The 18071-nt window shown below is 29.6% G+C and overlaps 3 protein-coding genes across 6 annotated transcripts; 1 reads left to right on the top strand and 2 right to left on the bottom strand.

The window, feature by feature from the left end:
* Positions 1 to 404: 404 nt before the first annotated feature.
* Positions 405 to 4713, bottom strand: LOC130900038 (uncharacterized). Of its 2 annotated transcripts, none has more exons than XM_057810346.1 (4): positions 4382 to 4713; positions 2585 to 3065; positions 1927 to 2249; positions 405 to 1615 (listed from the first exon to the last, which is right to left on the bottom strand). In XM_057810346.1, exons 2-4 carry the CDS (start codon positions 3058 to 3060, stop codon positions 1227 to 1229), a joined length of 1188 nt encoding a protein of 395 aa, XP_057666329.1. In that variant the 5' UTR covers positions 3061 to 3065; positions 4382 to 4713; the 3' UTR covers positions 405 to 1226. The 2 variants fall into 2 exon arrangements, with proteins under 2 accessions (XP_057666329.1, XP_057666328.1); XM_057810345.1 differs by lacking the exon at positions 4382 to 4713 and adding an exon at positions 4024 to 4176.
* A 362-nt stretch (positions 4714 to 5075) lies between these two features.
* On the bottom strand, positions 5076 to 10078 carry LOC130900037 (SET domain-containing protein SmydA-8-like). Of its 2 annotated transcripts, none has more exons than XM_057810344.1 (8): positions 9909 to 10078; positions 8253 to 8374; positions 7516 to 7653; positions 6870 to 7239; positions 6576 to 6770; positions 6078 to 6322; positions 5440 to 5699; positions 5076 to 5388 (listed from the first exon to the last, which is right to left on the bottom strand). In XM_057810344.1, the coding sequence occupies exons 2-8, from the start codon at positions 8324 to 8326 to the stop codon at positions 5147 to 5149; spliced, it is 1524 nt and encodes a 507-aa protein (XP_057666327.1). In that variant the 5' UTR covers positions 8327 to 8374; positions 9909 to 10078; the 3' UTR covers positions 5076 to 5146. The 2 variants fall into 2 exon arrangements, with proteins under 2 accessions (XP_057666327.1, XP_057666326.1); XM_057810343.1 differs by lacking the exon at positions 9909 to 10078 and adding an exon at positions 9390 to 9688.
* A 6-nt stretch (positions 10079 to 10084) lies between these two features.
* Positions 10085 to 16848, top strand: LOC130900036 (SET domain-containing protein SmydA-8-like). Of its 2 annotated transcripts, none has more exons than XM_057810340.1 (8): positions 10085 to 10338; positions 11492 to 11746; positions 12236 to 12499; positions 14269 to 14517; positions 15332 to 15642; positions 15701 to 16068; positions 16301 to 16404; positions 16597 to 16848. In XM_057810340.1, exons 2-8 carry the CDS (start codon positions 11606 to 11608, stop codon positions 16753 to 16755), a joined length of 1596 nt encoding a protein of 531 aa, XP_057666323.1. In that variant the 5' UTR covers positions 10085 to 10338; positions 11492 to 11605; the 3' UTR covers positions 16756 to 16848. The 2 variants fall into 2 exon arrangements, with proteins under 2 accessions (XP_057666323.1, XP_057666325.1); XM_057810342.1 differs by lacking the exon at positions 10085 to 10338 and adding an exon at positions 10423 to 10679.
* Positions 16849 to 18071: the final 1223 nt, after the last annotated feature.

Below are 18071 nucleotides of genomic sequence, written 5' to 3'. Positions count from 1 at the left end.
AAAACACCCAAGGAAATGACTTCCTGAATTTTTTCGTACCTTTTGGGATTATTATACCCAAGAAAGTGGAGTTTGTGGACTAGGTTTTCAGCAAAATATGACACTACATATTTTCTACGACTAAAATTTGAATTATCTCGACATAAACGCAGTAAAATGAATAAAAAACTCGTCAAAATACAAAAAAATTGAGCTGCAACTGTAAAGTAAGCGAAACATTAAAGGTATACAGTGATGTCAAAAACATAACCTCAAAATCAGAACAATTTCACGTAGCTGTTCTATCTGTCGTAATACTTCACTTGTCAATAGTAATGACGTCATTTAAGAAATGTTTCAGCGATGTCAAATTTATTTTTGAATCGAAATTAAATAGTACATGGGGGGGGAGTAAATTAAACTAATTTTTAACAATTTTTATAAGTTTAATTACTTCAAATCAAAACAAATACGTTGTACATAAACAGTAAAAACAAAAATATTTTTTGTACAAAAAAATAATAAATTAGCAATTTATTCTACAAATAAATAAAGAAATAAATAATTCTTAAATTAAAATAATCACATTTGGTTGGGAATTAATCGATTCGGAATGTGTAAAAATTTAATAAAATGTCTGAAATTTTAAAAAAAAAAACAAGTCACTGTTTTACCTTTCTTGCATATTGCGCACACATCAGTTTTTGCCAACAAAAAAAAGGAAAAAGGCTTAAAAATTAAAATACTTCAATAATAAAATGTGAAATTTTCTCTCACCGATTAAAATATGAAGGGAAAACAAAATTGTTTAACAAAACGATTATAATAAAAGATAATTGTCGAAAATGGACCCTGTATATATAAAAAAATGAATGACAAAATGCGATAAAATATCATTTTATTCCACAAAAGTCAAAATGTGCGTAATTTAAAACTTGTCGTCAGTGAACGTGTTAAAACTGTTAATTGCTATTCTCGTCTTATACTAAAAGTTAAATCTTCGATTTTATCAATCAAAAACAGAAAAAAAAAACTTTCAAAAAGTATTAAACAACAAAATCTAACAAATTTAAGTTTTGAATTTTCGAAATTAAAAAAAATGTACTAGGAATACTCTTAATATTAGTTTTATCTGTTGAAATGTATAAAATTGTTATAAAAAATACTTACGTTAGCGTGTAGTTTCTAACCAGTAAAATTTCAGACATTTCGAAATGTATCATGTATCACAAAACAAACAAAAAAAACTACTTATCTTCACTATCTGCTTCGATTTTAACAGCACTATCGTTTTTATCGTTATTACTATCACCTAACATGTATTTCTTGATACCTTCTTCTAAAACGTTCCTCAGTATTTTACTGTCTTTAAGTATATCGACGCTACTATCGGGATGAGGTCGTTTTTTACCGTTTTTAAATAATTTATCTTCCGCATCGCCGCTATCTTCTTCGTTATTATTTGGGGATGTCAATTTGTGAATTATACCTCCGAAAATTGGAAGTAAAGCGAGTAATTGCGATCCAATAAGACGTTGAAAGTCTAATTTTTGTTTGTCTACTTCAAGACGTTGTTTCTGAACTTCCAAATTCTCTTTTTGTACTTCGATAAGGCCTTTGATGAGACTAGGGACATCTAATCGAAAAAAATATTTATTGTTTGTAAGTATTTCATAAATTTTTCACTTCTTAAACCTTTTTACTTGTTTTTTTTCTTAAAAATCTTTACTTTATACATTAATTTCAAAAAAATGCAACTTGTCAATGTCATATGCAAGTTGTCAATGTCATACGTCAATTATTTACCTGTTCTTTGAAACTAATTTTCTATCAAATGAAATCTATGATCAAAACCATTTAACAATTAAAATTATTATATTATACATATAAACTTTTTTATTACCATAAACTATTATTATTATAGTAAATAAAGAAAATATAACATACCATCTTGTTTATTTGTATTATTTTCGTCTTTCTTCAACTGATTGATCTGATGATTCTGATTCGGTAATCCGTTTAAAATCAATAGAGGAAACGGTATAGACGGCGCTCCTGGTACATTCGATTTGATCGGTGTCGTGATTGGTATTTGTATATTCGCCTGATTAACACCAGTGATTTTAGTTTGATTTATTTGCGGTTTCGGCGCTATTTTAATAGGCTCTTCTTCTTTGTGTTTGTCAGGCGTTGTGGGAGTTGCCGATGGAGCAGGCGTCAGAGATGGCATATGGTGAGCTTCATCTTCAAATTCAGCATCCGCTTCCGATCTAAAAGCGGTTAAATTCAAATTTATAACGTTATTTATATGGATGAATTCGATTATAAGAAATATTAGTGAGGGATATTGTATTTTTATGAAAGTTACTGACCTTTTTTTTAATTATAAACGATCATCTATAATTTATTTCATATAGACAATTTAAATGACTTTTGTATTTATGTATCTATGGTTTTTTATGTTTATAAAAAGATAAAAACATATCTACGAGGTATATAGAAATGAAAAGTGGTAAATACGAAATTAAGTATATATTTTGAGGTTATGTTAGTAAATTTATTATTTTAAACAGTTGGTAATTATGAAATAACTAAAAACACTTACCCGACTTGACTGTTGGTACTATAAGATTCCATTTCGTCATTGATATCGAGTTCTTCGTCGATAATTTCTTGTTTAATATCCTCACATCTGGGACCTTCGAATATATTACCATCTTTATATATATCCAAAGGTCTGTTGGGGTGTTTTCTACTTAATATATCGTCCATGGCTTTGTAGTGGGGCCAATCTGGATCGACGGTGCCCCTTCCGGCGCCTGTCTGCAGGGACCGTTTAATTCGATGATAGAGACATTTGAGATTTCTTAACCGTGTCTTGATTTCGTCTGGGGTTCTATAAAAACCACGATGTTGCATATTTGCTGCCAATAGCCTCATAACTGGTGCTTTTCGGTGTGTGAGGTACAATTTATTTTGAATTTGCGGACTGCCCCATAGTTGTATTAATAGTTTTGTTTCGTCCTCACGAAAATTTGTCGTTCGTTTCTTTTGCAAGACGCGCAATGGGGCTTGGTCCATTTGGTCTGAGAAACAACCAATTGATTTGACTCAATTAGATTTTTCGTTCAATTTTCTTTTTTTTTTTTCGTTTTAATTTACAAACAAATTCCGCAATTGTTTTTAATGTTAATTATGCAACCAGGCCTACAGTGACAGCTGACAATTGACAGTTATATTTATATAAAATTATCAATTCGTATATTACATCATAGATAATCATCAATTCCATAGTTAACTAAATAAAATGACGAAACGAATTCATAAAATATATTAGAATTGAAAGAAAAACATTTTTACAACTTCTAAATTATTTTTATGATCTGGCAACGTTGTTCAAATTAAATTCGTACTTGTGGTATGAAATATTTACATCATCTAACGTTTTTCAATATCGTTGTAATTATTTTAAATATATTTGTGAATTATATACCATTTCTACCTTATTTTCATTTCTGTTTAAAAAAAAAAACGATCGGATTTCGAATTAAATATGCGGTACCATCTACTAGACATTATCAGAATTAGATAATTACAGTTTTCTTCTTTTCCTCGCCGTTATGTTCGCGCTAATCGATTACCCGGTTATTTTATGTGTGGTTATGTTATAAAAACAAAGAAATAAAATGAGTTTACACTGGATTTAGAAATAACGAGCTGCTTGATTCGATATATATAAGGTACACATAACATTTAAATATTATGTTTTTGAAGGAAATTCGTATAAAATAAATATAAAGTTTTGTTCAAAATCAGTTATCAATAAAACTCCTTATCTGAAACAGCTGTTTAAGTAAATAAAGATATACCGAGCCAAATGATTATTTCGACATTTTTAAATCACCCTATAAACGCATTCATTTAGTATATAATTAATATTTGCTACCCCAGGGTATATCTATAGTGTGTATCGTTATATATTGACAGCCTACATTTTGTAACTCACATACCCTTAGAAATATTATAAATATTTATTTAGCTCACCTCGTAATTTATTTTTAATAACATTTTTCCACTTGAAATGTTTAGCTAATTCCATGGATTGTATTAAAAAATGAACATCATTCGCGGCACACTCTGTTACAATCAAAACTGCGTAATAACGTTTCATCCCATGCGCGAGGGGATGAAAGAAAAGCTCCTAAGGTATAGGGTTGATAAAATGCGCGCGCAAGCATATAACTATTGATTAAACAACACGTTCCGTTCATATATTTAGAGCTTATCCATTTCAACTCGAATTGACTGAATCTTAATCAACATTCTAACTCGATATAAAGAACTATTTATCGTTGATAACAATTATATAAAATCAAATGTATATAACTTACTTATAACTTACCAAAAACAGTGTTTCCCGCCCGTCTTTAACCACTACTTAACCTCTATCGATATATTTTTTGCCTGTCACTAACGGTTTCTCGATGTTTTCTTTTTTTTTTTTTCTTTTCGTGTATTTACTTTTTAAAAGCCCTAAGTATACTGACCACCGTTAGTGATAGCTAGACTAAATCGGTGTAGCTTGGCAAGGGGTGCTGAACTACCCTACTGAATCGGTGATCAATGTGTTTGCACACGCGCAAATATACGACACACTTAAGTATACAGGGATATATATTGGACGAGAAGTACGTAAAAAGGGGAATTCGATTTATGCCAAAATTCGTGACGTATATGCAGATTTAATTGCTAGCGGTGTTGTCGGCTCAACTAAAATTCGTTAATATTGAATTTTTTTGTTATATATTCGATTTTATTATATAGAATTGATGTGTAAGTTTCATCTTTTTAAAAGATATAACGAATTCGATCAAGAAATATAATTATAAACTTTATTTAAACAATAAAAGAAATTTATTATTATCTACGTTACATAATCCACAATTTTTATGACCACGATTATGTAGATGAGTGATTTATAAAAGCGGTGTTGCCAGTTTAAAAAAAAATTTCATTGTTATATGATGAAAGTAGATAGCGTAGTTTTTATTATACAGGGTGGTTGGATAATACGAATAAGTCTAAATAAAACACAATTTGTAATACAAAATAATTTTTTTATACAAAACAGGAATGGATCAATACAAATAACGAATATAATGAATTATTAAAATTTTCCAACAATTTTTTTCCATTCTTTAATTTGAATTAGAGCTTCCGCTGCCGCTTTTCCCATGTTGCCTTCGGCCGAATTTTCCGGTTCGTAACTAAGAATGACAGTTGCTTCCGTAAGACATTTTGAAATTTCTTTCAAACGACTTTTCAATTCTAATTTCGTAACGGATTTTTCCGCCAATTTTCTCGTTAGTAGTATCATTAGTGGCGCGTGGAGCTCGTATAAAGTGACTCCTGAAAATTCGAAAATTAATCTTGACAAAAATATCGAATCCCGTTATTCACCTCTTATCCTCGAATATCCCGGTTCGATAACATCCAAAACCCCCAATACCTCCCTGCAAATTTCAATTTTCCTTTCCAAAATCTTATCGCTCAACTGATATATCAAGTTTCCCTCGACTTTTCCGTAAATTTGGCAAAGGGAAATTTTCATCCCCAAGCATATATAATGGGTGGGGTGCAAGACGTTTCTGTATTTATCCAAAAAAAGTTCCATGGAATTCGCGTCGTTATAATCTATTTGATCAGCTTCTTGAGTTATCCTGTAAACGATAATTCAATAGTTGGCGTTCCATGTCAAAACAACATAACCCCCAACGGTCATTTTTTTTGAAGCACCAACATTTTTTTTTCTAATCTTTTTTGTATAAACACAATCCACTGATTTAATTTTGCGCATTTTTTTGTTGAAAATACAAAAAACGACAACAAAAAGTTGAAAAAAAAAACCAATAAAATCATAATATGTGTATCAGCTGTTTATTTATCTATTCCTTGACGCCATTTTCCGTATCAGCTGTGAAGTTGGCGCTATTATATACGTTATACGAAATAACATTTCAACGGTGTTGCCAGACTTTATAAATATAATGTAAATTTAGGGATTGTCTTAATGCTATAAATAATCAGGAATATCTTACCTGTTTAATAATAATTTCATTGATTTGGCGGTGATGGTGTAACCTGGACATTTTTTTGAAGTGTTTGTACAACTCCAAGACGAATCGAAATTTAGGGGATCATCACAAAGAACTAGTCCGTTTTGGCATTTTGGACATTGGAGGGCACTACAGTAACTACCAAGCTCGGAAGGATCAGAACATCTCTTGCAGTAACATTCGAAAAATTTATTATCGAGGAGATGCTCGCGTCGCTTCATTGTATTCTAATTAAAAATATCAAATTTACATATAATATTAATTAAATCGGTAAAAACGGAAAATAAACTTGGCAACGCCGCAACTATCAGGTGTTTTGGAAGGCGCGAACCAACAAGAGAGAAAACGTAATTAGTTACGAGATGATTTAAATAATCGTCGGTATAATTTTAAAAAAATCACTGCATTGTTTATAATCGTAAAATAAATAAATAATTAATGAAAAAACTATAAAATCTTGTAAATCAAATCAATTCTAACCTGTAAAGTATAAGCATAACTTAAAGTTACAGGATGTCCTTCTTTGATTTCGGTTGAAGCTCTCACAGTTAACTGATAATTCATTTCTTCGTCGCTGTGATTGGTATTCGGTACGCAATCGTGAGACATGAGAAACGCCGTTGGATAAAGCCCTCTAATGTCTCTATCTTGTTGTCCGATTTCGAAACAATTAATCTACAAAAAGAAACAGTTTGGCAACTACGCCGTTTTCTTTAACGTTCGATTAGAATTATTCGACATTGTTGCCAGATTTATTTTAGCAGGGAAACTTACTTCCAGTATTCCGCAAACGGTGTGTATTTCTTCCTCAGAAAAGCAAGTTAATCCCCAATCATCAATCAGTGTATTGACGACGTTTTTTTGATTATTATTCCACACCTCAGAAATATTCATTCGCAATTCGTTATGGTGTTCCATGTTCAATAACATATCGTAAGTTTTCGGATCAACTTTTCTAAGTATTAGACATCTCAGAGGAACTATGGCACATAAACGAGATCTTATATTTGAAAAATCGTTGTAGTTTAAAAATTTTGAAGAATTCGTTTTCCTGAGTATCGCGCATTCTATGTCAGAATGTCCTAAGCGTTTGTTAATACCGGAACATTCGTAAGAACATAACGGCCAATTACAAGATTTGCACCTAAAACATGAATAGTATTCCTGTTTGATAAAATAAATATTCTAGGGTATTAATTAAACAAATAAATTACACTTGAAAACGAAAAAGTTTAAACCGCGCCATCTATCCGACAGTATCCCAACCTTTTGCGCGTTGATAAACTGTAGATTCCTTCTAATTCTAATTTTCTGTCGAAGTATAGCGCGCAGCGTTGTCAGATCACTGTTTATAGTAAATATTACGCGGTAATTTTCTCAAAGCAAAAAAGGTTTTTAATTTCAAATATTAGTAGCTTACTTCACAAAAGATTCTTCTTCTAAATTTTTGTAACATCCCAAACATTGGACGGCGCAACCAGCACAAGGGCCGACAACAATTGGTAATTCACTTAAAATTATCTCTCCCGGTAAAATATCTTTCTTCGCTACCATATATCTAAAAATTTTTGAGAAAGTATATTGGATTGTTGGTACAAATAATCATAAATGTAAAATAATTGAAATTATTCACTTTTTATTGCTAGTAAAAAGCACGGGAAATATTTATGAATCTGACAACAGCGCGGTGATTTGAGATTTCAATTAAACAATAAACTCGAATTAGAAGAATTTAAATAAAAAAAAATTTGATATTATTTTTGTATTAATTCGAATCCGACATTTGTAATCATCATTATAGAATATTCAAATCATTTTTATTGAACTAAACTGATCACGTGATAAAGCCGTGTTGCCGTATATCAAGAATATTATGTCCGACAGAAATTATTCAATTGCTTATTTTTCTTATACCTACGATTGAGCGCTATTTTTATTCATGAATCGAAATAGAATAATTCTTCAACCTACTTCAAATTGAGTGATTTGAAATTTAATATCGAATATTTTTAAAATATACATTGTGAAGTCTAATATGTGGAGTTTATCATTTCACCAATAGTGGTCTCTGTATGCAATACCAAAACGAATTTGAGGCTAGACTTGTTATTTAGAAGTTTAGAGATGGACGAAAACTTTACGAAATAACTATCGTACCTTCCCATTATCTTTGATGTTTTTACGAAGAACTTTCTTTCTTCTGGATATAATACATTTTTATTTGGGTACATAATATCACTAATTATCGATGATTTTGAACGACTTCGTGATTTACTCTCCTAAAAATAAAGGAATTATGATACGAGGTATAATCAATCTTGTATTTTATCTTTTAATGTAGTAGCCCATCTCTCTACTGTTAAAATTGGTGATGAAGATTATTTTTTATGAATCGATTCTTTTAATATTTACGTTAGAAATTTTATTTACTACTTATTATATAAATGTTTCATTTCCAATGTTAATTAGATTTAAAAAATATCCATTATATTAAATTATTAACAAGATGTGTTGAAGATAAAATAAACAGACATACATCAAACAATTTATTGATAAAAGGCAAATATCAACAACGAGATATAGTTTATTTCAAATTATGTGTGAATATTTAAAAATAAATTAAATTAACCAAAATAACATCGTGTAAATATATTTGAGGTGATTAATTAAATTAGAAAAATAATTATCTTGTATTGAGTAACATAAAACGGTGCGGATTCTATTACAAAATGGCCGTTTGACAGATCACGTTTTCTATCGATGTAAAAAGAGGTTTTTATGATTAATATGGTACGGAAAGTCCCATGGTGGATAAAAAGAAACTTTATTTTTATTGTATCATAGATTTCTTGTACGAGAAACATTCCTACGAGGATGAATATATTGTTTACTTTCTAATACAGTGGTACTGCCATCTCTTGGTCTAACCAAGTACTTCCTGTTAATATTTTTAATGAATAATTTATGATAATATTCTTTATATTGTCTTTTTATGACGAACGGATTCGTTGGTATTTACTCCTAAACGATAAATTTCTGTTATCTTTAGATTGTAAAAATAGTATGAAAAAATTTTTTATATCACAGCGTCAACTGTCAAAGTTTTGCATCAAGTTTCGGAAAACCCTGTATAAAAGTAAGACCTTTACATATACAAGGGGAAGTCGAAAAAAGCGTATAGAATAGAACTGATTATAAGAATATTGATAATAAAGATAATATTAATTATAAATGTTTTAATTTTTGAAAAAGAAACGAAGTGAAGAAAAGTATATGAAAAACGGATGGATTTACCTTTTTTTTATATTTCGAACTCATGTTTACTTCAAGCAAAAACAAATATTATCGCACTTTGTTCACAGATTTTCACTAGTCGATGATTTTCAACCATCTGTTGTAGCAATCAATTTGACGTTAAGTTATAATACACGTCCCCACTAAATTCGGTACAATTGTGGGAGAATTCTATCTATTCAATTTTGCCAAAGTTATTTTTAAAATTTTCTTTTCATTTTTTATGTTTTACTCACCTATTTTCAACCACATACTATTGAAATATTTCTTTGTATATTGTAGATCGAATGCCAATTTTGTTTTATGTACAAAAATTTATCATAAAACGATTATTATAATACGTGCATTTAAATATAGATTTATTTCAAATAGTTTTCGTTCTTAATGTGTTCGTTTTTAAATAAATAAAACAGATGATACAGTGTTAAACAAAAACTGGATACAACGGATGTGTATAAAAAGCTATTTCCAAGTACGACAGACAAAAAATGTGAAAAGTAATTATTATACAAAACATACCTTAAAAAAGAGTCGTAGAAATCTTATTATAACAACTTTTACATGCCTGAACTAATTTTCATAAACTTCTATTTTATTCGAAGCGCATTTAAACCGGATTTAGTAAGTTCGAAACTGGAGGGATCTGGTTTTTATTCGTACTGTCAAAATCTTAAACTGTTTCCCGCGAATTTTAGGTTATGCAACGAAGAATCATGTGTGAGTGACAAAAGGCGTGGATCAAGGTCAACGAGATGTTTTTGTTTTACGAGTTAAATAACTATGATGTGTTTTAAAACGTAAATATATATTCTAATTATGTAGAGGAGTGTAACATCAAAATATTTACTACAATATTAAATATTTATAAACGGATTCGGGAAAAAAGTGATGTGTGAAAAATGATCCGGTGAAAAATAAGAGTTTTAAATCAAAACAGTTCGGATAGCAGGTAAATTATTTTGATTTACTTCTAGGTATCTTTTAAAAAATTTAATAATTGGGAAAACCAGAAGTTATTTTATCTTCGTGAATCATTATTAGTACAAAATATACGTGGAAATCTATTATAGTTCATACCAAACTTTGAAATCTCCATTTTGTAATCTTCAATAAAGATGATGTGGGAAGAAAAAATGATTCATTATGTTTATTTGTCAAGTTAAGCATATTTAAGTATAATTATACCGCAATTACCGCATTCAAGGTGAAAATTGACCGCGATATGTTTGGTATCAACTTTCATTCAATTAATTAATTTCTATATATTCTGTAAGTTTTAAATACCTGTGGGTAAGTAAATTTTCAAGTTTATACCCATAAAAACCATTTTTAATTTACTTATAATACAAAAAGATCGTTAACAACAAAAAATTTTATATGTAAATCAATCAGTGCCATCTAGTATTTATTTATTTATATTGCGTAACTTCAAAATATTTTTTGCTATTCAAATTATATAAATAATTACAAAAATTGATTTTATAACGAAATTAAATCATAATTATAATTGAAATTAAATAATAGTTATAGAAATTAAGAAAATAAAGTGCTTGTACGAGAAACGTTTATGATACAAACGAGTAGCTGTGTTGCCACATATTAAAATTTTTCAGTAACTAAAAGTGATGTAAACATATAACAAATTAGAAAAAGTAAATATGGAAAATCTTAAACACGATAAGTACGCGATCAAAGACGATGAATTTCTTTAATGAGGTACACAATCAAAATTACAATTACACGTCTAATAGTTATAGTAATTTTATAATAAAATCAAAATTTAAAAGATTTGTAAATGTGACAAGACGGCAACGCTGTTAGTGGAACGAATATGTTACAAATATGGCGGTTTATTTGTTGCCTAGGTGACGAAGTATCGTTTCGGATTAATAATAAAGTAGTTATTTAAATATGATTGCAAAGTCAATGATTTATTGTTATCAACAACAAAAAGAAATTTGCTGATTATTATATTCTTGTACACAATATATCATTGTTAATAATATAAATATATATACTCGATTTGTTTAATTCGTGCGACGAACTCAATCGGGAAGTAGAAAATAACTGCATCGGTCTTGATACATTTTTTCTATTTTTAGTACACAGTGTAACATACTTCGCTCGTGAATAGTTTGAACAGACCTACTAAAAATAAACTATTGCAGTAACTAGTAACAAAATTGGATTTTTGACAAATTTTCGTAATAAAAAACATGTCTGAAGAAACAAAGTGCCAAGTTTGTAGAAAACCGGCCAGTAATCGATGTAGCGGTTGCCATTTCGTTCACTATTGTAGCAAAGAACATCAAAAAAGTGATTGGAAACAACATAAAAAGTATTGCAAACCGTTTAAGGTACAAAAAAATACGAATTTTATTATTTTTATTTAACAACGTGTGAAATATATTCAATATAACATTTAAATAATTATATAAGTATACCTATTATGAATATAACTGTGTGATCTAACCTCAAAATGTTAATTTAAAGAAAAATAGTCCGCGTCGTTTTCTAAAAATAAATCTATAAAATCGGAAACAGTATATTTCTATACGGTGTAGCTCAAAAAAAGATTTAAACATACTATATACAAGGCGATTCAAGTAAAGTTACTCAATTTGGATTTCACGATAAAATTTGGCCTATTTAATAAATATTGTAACGTTTTGATGAAATTTCAAGGATTTACGTAAACCGGAAATGATTAAAACACCCTTTTGGCCCGATTCGACCAATTTTTGACAACGTTCTAAAAAATGACGTCTCAAAATATATGGCGTCACCCTCGTATAACACTGCGACATTATTTCGTATTTGTCGTTCGCATTTACGATTCGTTTCAGGTATATATTGACGAAACTTCAGGAAAATATTTGAGATCGACTAAAGATCTACACCCAGGAGATGTAATATTCCAAGAAACTCCGTTGATTTGGGGTCCGACTCAATCTACGGTCCCTGTATGTTTGGGATGCGGTAAAGAAATAAACGAAAATAACAGTAGACCTTGTTCGAAATGCGGATGGCCGATGTGCAGCGATTTGTGCGAAAAAGCACCAGGGCATATACCAGAATGCAGATATACGGTATTAAAAGGCGATGATAAAGTAAGTTATACGTAAAATAAATATTTTAATTCCAACAGTTATTATTTAACTAATCGTATCAATAGAAGTTTCCATCTCTATACTTGTTTTGAAGGTCGCCTAACTACTAATTTAACTCGAAGTACACATCATCAGCTGTTAGTTATTATTTAACTACTCGTATCAATAGAAGTTTCCATCTCTATACTTGTTTTGAAGGTTGCCTAACTACTATTTTAACTCGAATTACACATCATCAGCTGTTTTATGACGTTTTTGAAATAATATAAAATTCGAAAATAGAAATTTAACATTTTAAAAGTGAAAATTTAAATAGTTATAACGTTCGAAATGATTTATTTTTTAAAAACAATCAGTAAAATGCTTTCAAACTTTTATAACTAAATATATCAATTGATATTTTAACGATTATTACTTAAGTGGTTTTTCTCATCGATTCAAATCGCTCAAATATACTTTTGACGTACTTAATGTAGTTACTAATCCTATATCCGAAAATAAAGTTCATTAAATCTGTTAGTGGGTCGAAACAAAGTTTAATAAAGTCACACCTTGTATAATCAACGAAATGTAATAGTGATTGAAAACTGTTGAAACGATTATTACTCGCTATTTTTAGTATGTCGATCTTGAAGACGGCGTGGAAATATTGAAAAATGATGTCATTCGGTATTTGAGAAAAAGTTTATAAACAAATTTTTAGTATTAACAGAAATAATGTTTATGTTACTATATACCTGATGTTTTTACAGCTTTAAGATAATATTAAGAATTATCTTGAACGCAAATAAAATAGAACGTAAAATAAATATTGAGTAATAAAATTTTATACGTGGTATTTCAAAACTTGTTATGATATTACGTTCATTGAGTTAAGAATGTAAAGGAAGGAGCAATGAATTAAAGTATGGTAACCAAGATGGCTGTCGCATATGGCGGACGGCAATATCCGCTTCACCATAGGCGTGCTGTATAAAATTATATTAAACCAAATAATATAAATATAATTTGATCTCATATTTTGTTTTTATCAATTTGTATCTTGATTTTGATTTTTCTTGGACGTGATTGTTTGAGATTGACCAACTTCTACAGTTTCTCAATGCGATTATGATGATAAATAATGGGTTCAATAGCATATCAATTTTTATAAAATGGCCTACTGTATATTTTACGTAAAAACACAATAATTTCTAATTGATTCTAAATGAATACAAAACTAAAACATAATAAAAATATTGTAAAATTGATAAAAGAATATCAAACAAAAGAAAATTAGTCATCATACTTAAATGTTGATGTGAATAATTATCCTTCCTTTATTCTTAATTCAATGATACAAATAAAATTACTATGTCTACATCTATTGGTAAATAGCTGAACTTAATATGAAGATCATAATATAACGTAGCGCTAACTGTAGTGACAGTACCGACGCGTTGCAGTTTGTTTCTTTTAATTTGAATAAGTACTAACTTTCTATTGAAAATACTTGTGCTAAAATCTTTATTAAATATAATTGTTTATTAATAATTTATTAGTTTTTATATTTGTCGAATAAAAAAATGGATTATTGATTTAAAAGTTTGACAGTTACAATGGCGTCATCTAGGGGTATAAACTATGAATAACAGGAACTGACATATTTGAATTTCGACCTTAAGTGAACTATATATAAGGTGTAGCGTGATTCTAGCACAAATAAAACTGAAAATGCTACTCTATACTCAATATGGTGGTTACAGATAGTTTTTTTTTGTATCTTTTAGATGTCCATTAGAAATTTCGGTATCATTCATCCGAGCTACCAGTTTGTTACTATCTTGAGAATACTCTATCAAAAACAATTCCTACCGGAAATTTGGAAAAAAATCCAATCGTTAGAAACACGTGATTATCAAAGAAAAAATATTCATGAACGTGATAGTATACAAATAGCAAAATTCATATTGAAATTTTTTAAATTAGATGCGGTATTTACTGAGGATGATGTCTTAAAAATATGCGGAATATTAAAAGTAAGTTCGTTTATTTTGAATTTGAACAACTAGTTCGAAACTATATTTTCAAAATACGTTTTATTAACATTTTTTTTACTTTCACTTCACCCAACTACGCCTATGGAATACGACCGGGGTTTATAGTTCAATAATTATTTATTACTCACGGTATACGAAACTAATATTGAAATCATTTGTTTTCAATAAATAAAATGTGTGCTACGTCATCTTTTGAATCGTCTAGTTATCGTAGACTACCGAAAAGATACAGATTTCATTTTCTACATTGTCTCGCCATCTATTGACAGCTGACAATACGGAAATAGTTACAGATTTCTTTTTCTACATTTTCGCGGCATTTTATACCGTTGAAACTATGGAGAAAGTTACAGATTTCTTTTTTAATGCCGTCGCGCCATCTATTAAACCGTCGAGCTATAATTCATGTGGTTACCTTGCAGTTTTCTTCTTTCCTGCTTTTTGTTTGAAAAAGTAGGAACCTTGTTTTTATACACGATGAGTAGTTCATGAATTTTATATTATTAGAGATTATATTAAATAAAATGTACAAATAGTACAATTGATATTGAAATAAGATCAATTTGAAGATATTTAATATCGCACACACAATTATCTTAATGTTTTTAAAGAAAAATATTTCGATTTATTGTTGTCAATAATTTCTAATGGGAACAACAGAAATATTAATAGCTTGGCAACACTGTTGATTTTGTTCTGTTCCTAACGTCATCATTTTTGTTATGTTTCTTCGATGTTTAACAAGAGGGCAGCACTTTCTTTGACAAATTGACGAATTAACAAACTTATTTAGGTATATTCACACGAAGTTCCTTGTACCGATCCCCCCCACGTAGCCATTTACGAACAATCGTTATTTTTGGAACACAGTTGCGTTGCTAATTGCGCCAAAAGTTTCTCCGAAAAAGGATGTATCGTAATAACCGCCGGCGCCGATATAAAAAAAGGCGGTAAACTCAGTATTTGTCACACGAATCCTATACGAGGTACGTCCGATAGGAGACACCATCTTTACGACACAAAATTATTTTGGTGTTGTTGTCCGAGGTGTTCGGACCCTACGGAATTCGGCACGTATTTCAGCGCTCTAAGATGTCAAGATAGGTCAGTCGATTATATCTATGGGGAATTGAATTTTTGTAATTTTTTTTTACAATTTTAGTAATTGCAAAGGGTATTTACTCCCGAAAACGTTTATAGATAACAAAACGAACGATAGAGGTTCCGATTGGTGTTGTAACGAATGCCCTAGTAAACTATCCCCTTATGCAGTACAAGATCTACTAGATAGAATCGGAAAAGATTTAACGGAAATGCCGAAAGATAACATCAAAGAATGCAAGAATTTTATCGATAGTTACGAAGAACTTTTACATCCTAACCATTATTTTTTAACCGAGGTGAAAATAGCCCTAATCAATTTGATAGGTGGAGAAAAAAATGGACTAAGAGACGTTTCTGAAGAAAATCTACAATTAAAATTGAAATTCTGTCAGAATTTATGCGATTTATTCAAACAATTAACACCAGGTATGATTTATTTAATTATTGTATATATATACTTTCGAATGTCCCCCCGTAAAACTAGCAACACGAAACGTGTTATGATGACACACTGGAATAATCGTAGATGGCGCTATTGGATGTATTGGAATTTATACACGTTTATAGAGATGGACAAACGCAGCTGTATATTAAGAAACAGTTATTTAATAACTTTTTAAAATTATTTATTAGTTATATCAGTTTTTATTATTATTAGGTGAAAATAAAATGAGAGGAAAAATTCTTTATGAACTTCAAGCTACTGTTGTCGAAATTGGTCGACGTAAAGCCGATCCTAACATTGTTTACGCTTCTTTAATAGTAAGTTTTTTTTCACATTCTTTTCATGATTTTTTCTCTCCTATTTGAGCGTTTTCCAGTTCGTTAAATCCATTTATCTAGATTCCTAATAATAATTATTAAGTTGAAGTTACAATAACCTAACAAATAGCCGCCGTCTTTAATTAATTACGTCGAATAATAAATAAGAGAAACGAAAATTTTTTTTACCAGGAATCCAAAAAGCTTCTAGAAGAATGTACTTCGCTTTTGAAACACGAGCTTGAATCATCATTGGAGGGGAAAATATACGAAAAAGCAACAAAAAATTTGAAAGAATTGCAATTAGTACTTCGAACAGTACATGAAGCTATGGGACAATCACCAGTTTAAACACAAAATATATTTTTTTCTTGTTATTTACAGATTTTATTTATTTATGTTCTCATACGTTTTATAATCGTTTTAAATAAAATATTGAGATTATATTTGTTTTTATTTCATCCCGGAACTTAAACATCAAAAACTAATTGAGCCCATCTCTAATCTAGAAAGAATAATTTCCATATTGGATATTCAACATAGCGCGCCATCTATTACAAAATATATAAAATATATATGTAGTTGTCAACCTGACATTATAGTGTATTATAATTAAGTTTATAGATGGAGTTTCAGACTCTACTGTAAAAATATTTTGATTAAAGTTTCTAAAACTATATTCTCATTAAATATAATCATAATGAAATTGACTAATGTGCCATCTAGTCGCGAATAATGTAAACAGTAAATTAAAATTTGACAGCTATGGTAAAAAGAGACGAAACATTAAAAACACAATACATTAAATAAGGATAAGGAAGAATTTAGATTTCGTGTTTTTTGTTAATATAGAGACGTAAATTGTTTTATTGCAATCTAAACTGTATCTTAATATTGTGAAATGTGTTAAACAACTAAAATCCTATTTCTTATATAAATTGCGAGGATTTTTTCACGTCAACAAAACTCAAGGAGAGAAAAAGGCCTTTGTAGGATTACGGGTCGAAAACGACAAACAAGGATGTGAAAAATGTCTTCAGTTAATCCTGTCTCGAGCTATATTAGGTTTGTTTACGAACGGATAAGATAAGAAAAGTGTCTAGAATTTCTTTTATATGTTTTATTTCCCGAGAATACGGAGATTTAACGAAAATAAAAAAAGAGAGCTATTCTATTATGTACAGTAATGTCTTTTATATAGAACGCCTTTTATTTTATATTATTTTTAAATCAGTTTAGGCATTTAGTAGGAAACATAAATCAGCAATTATTGTATGAAAAGCAGCTCTGCTTTCATCTTTTATGTTCTGGATGAATTAATGTCAAATAAAACAAATGAAAATAGTCGAAAGAACCCTGAAAGCGTGAAACGGCTGCGGTGGCATTGGACGAGGACGCATTGCGCAAGCCAAACAACGTTGCCACGTTTCCATTATGTTTCGTACCCATTATTCCACTATATAATATATACAGTTTATACAGGATGTCTTGAAATGAGCTACACAATTTTATTTTTTTCTTCATTATACAGGGTACCTCAATATTTTTTATAATTCGCATAAAATGAAATAAAGATTATTGAATCAAGATTTTCGATAATATGTTTCTCTGTAGATATTAGATTTTTTCTGTGATATGTTCAACGTCGCCGCCGGGTGCAGTGGAGA

This window comes from Diorhabda carinulata, chromosome 12 (genome assembly GCF_026250575.1).
Source record: "Diorhabda carinulata isolate Delta chromosome 12, icDioCari1.1, whole genome shotgun sequence".
In the NCBI taxonomy this organism is placed as follows: Eukaryota; Metazoa; Arthropoda; class Insecta; order Coleoptera; family Chrysomelidae; genus Diorhabda; species Diorhabda carinulata.
This window is presented reverse-complemented; position numbering and strand designations above follow the sequence as displayed.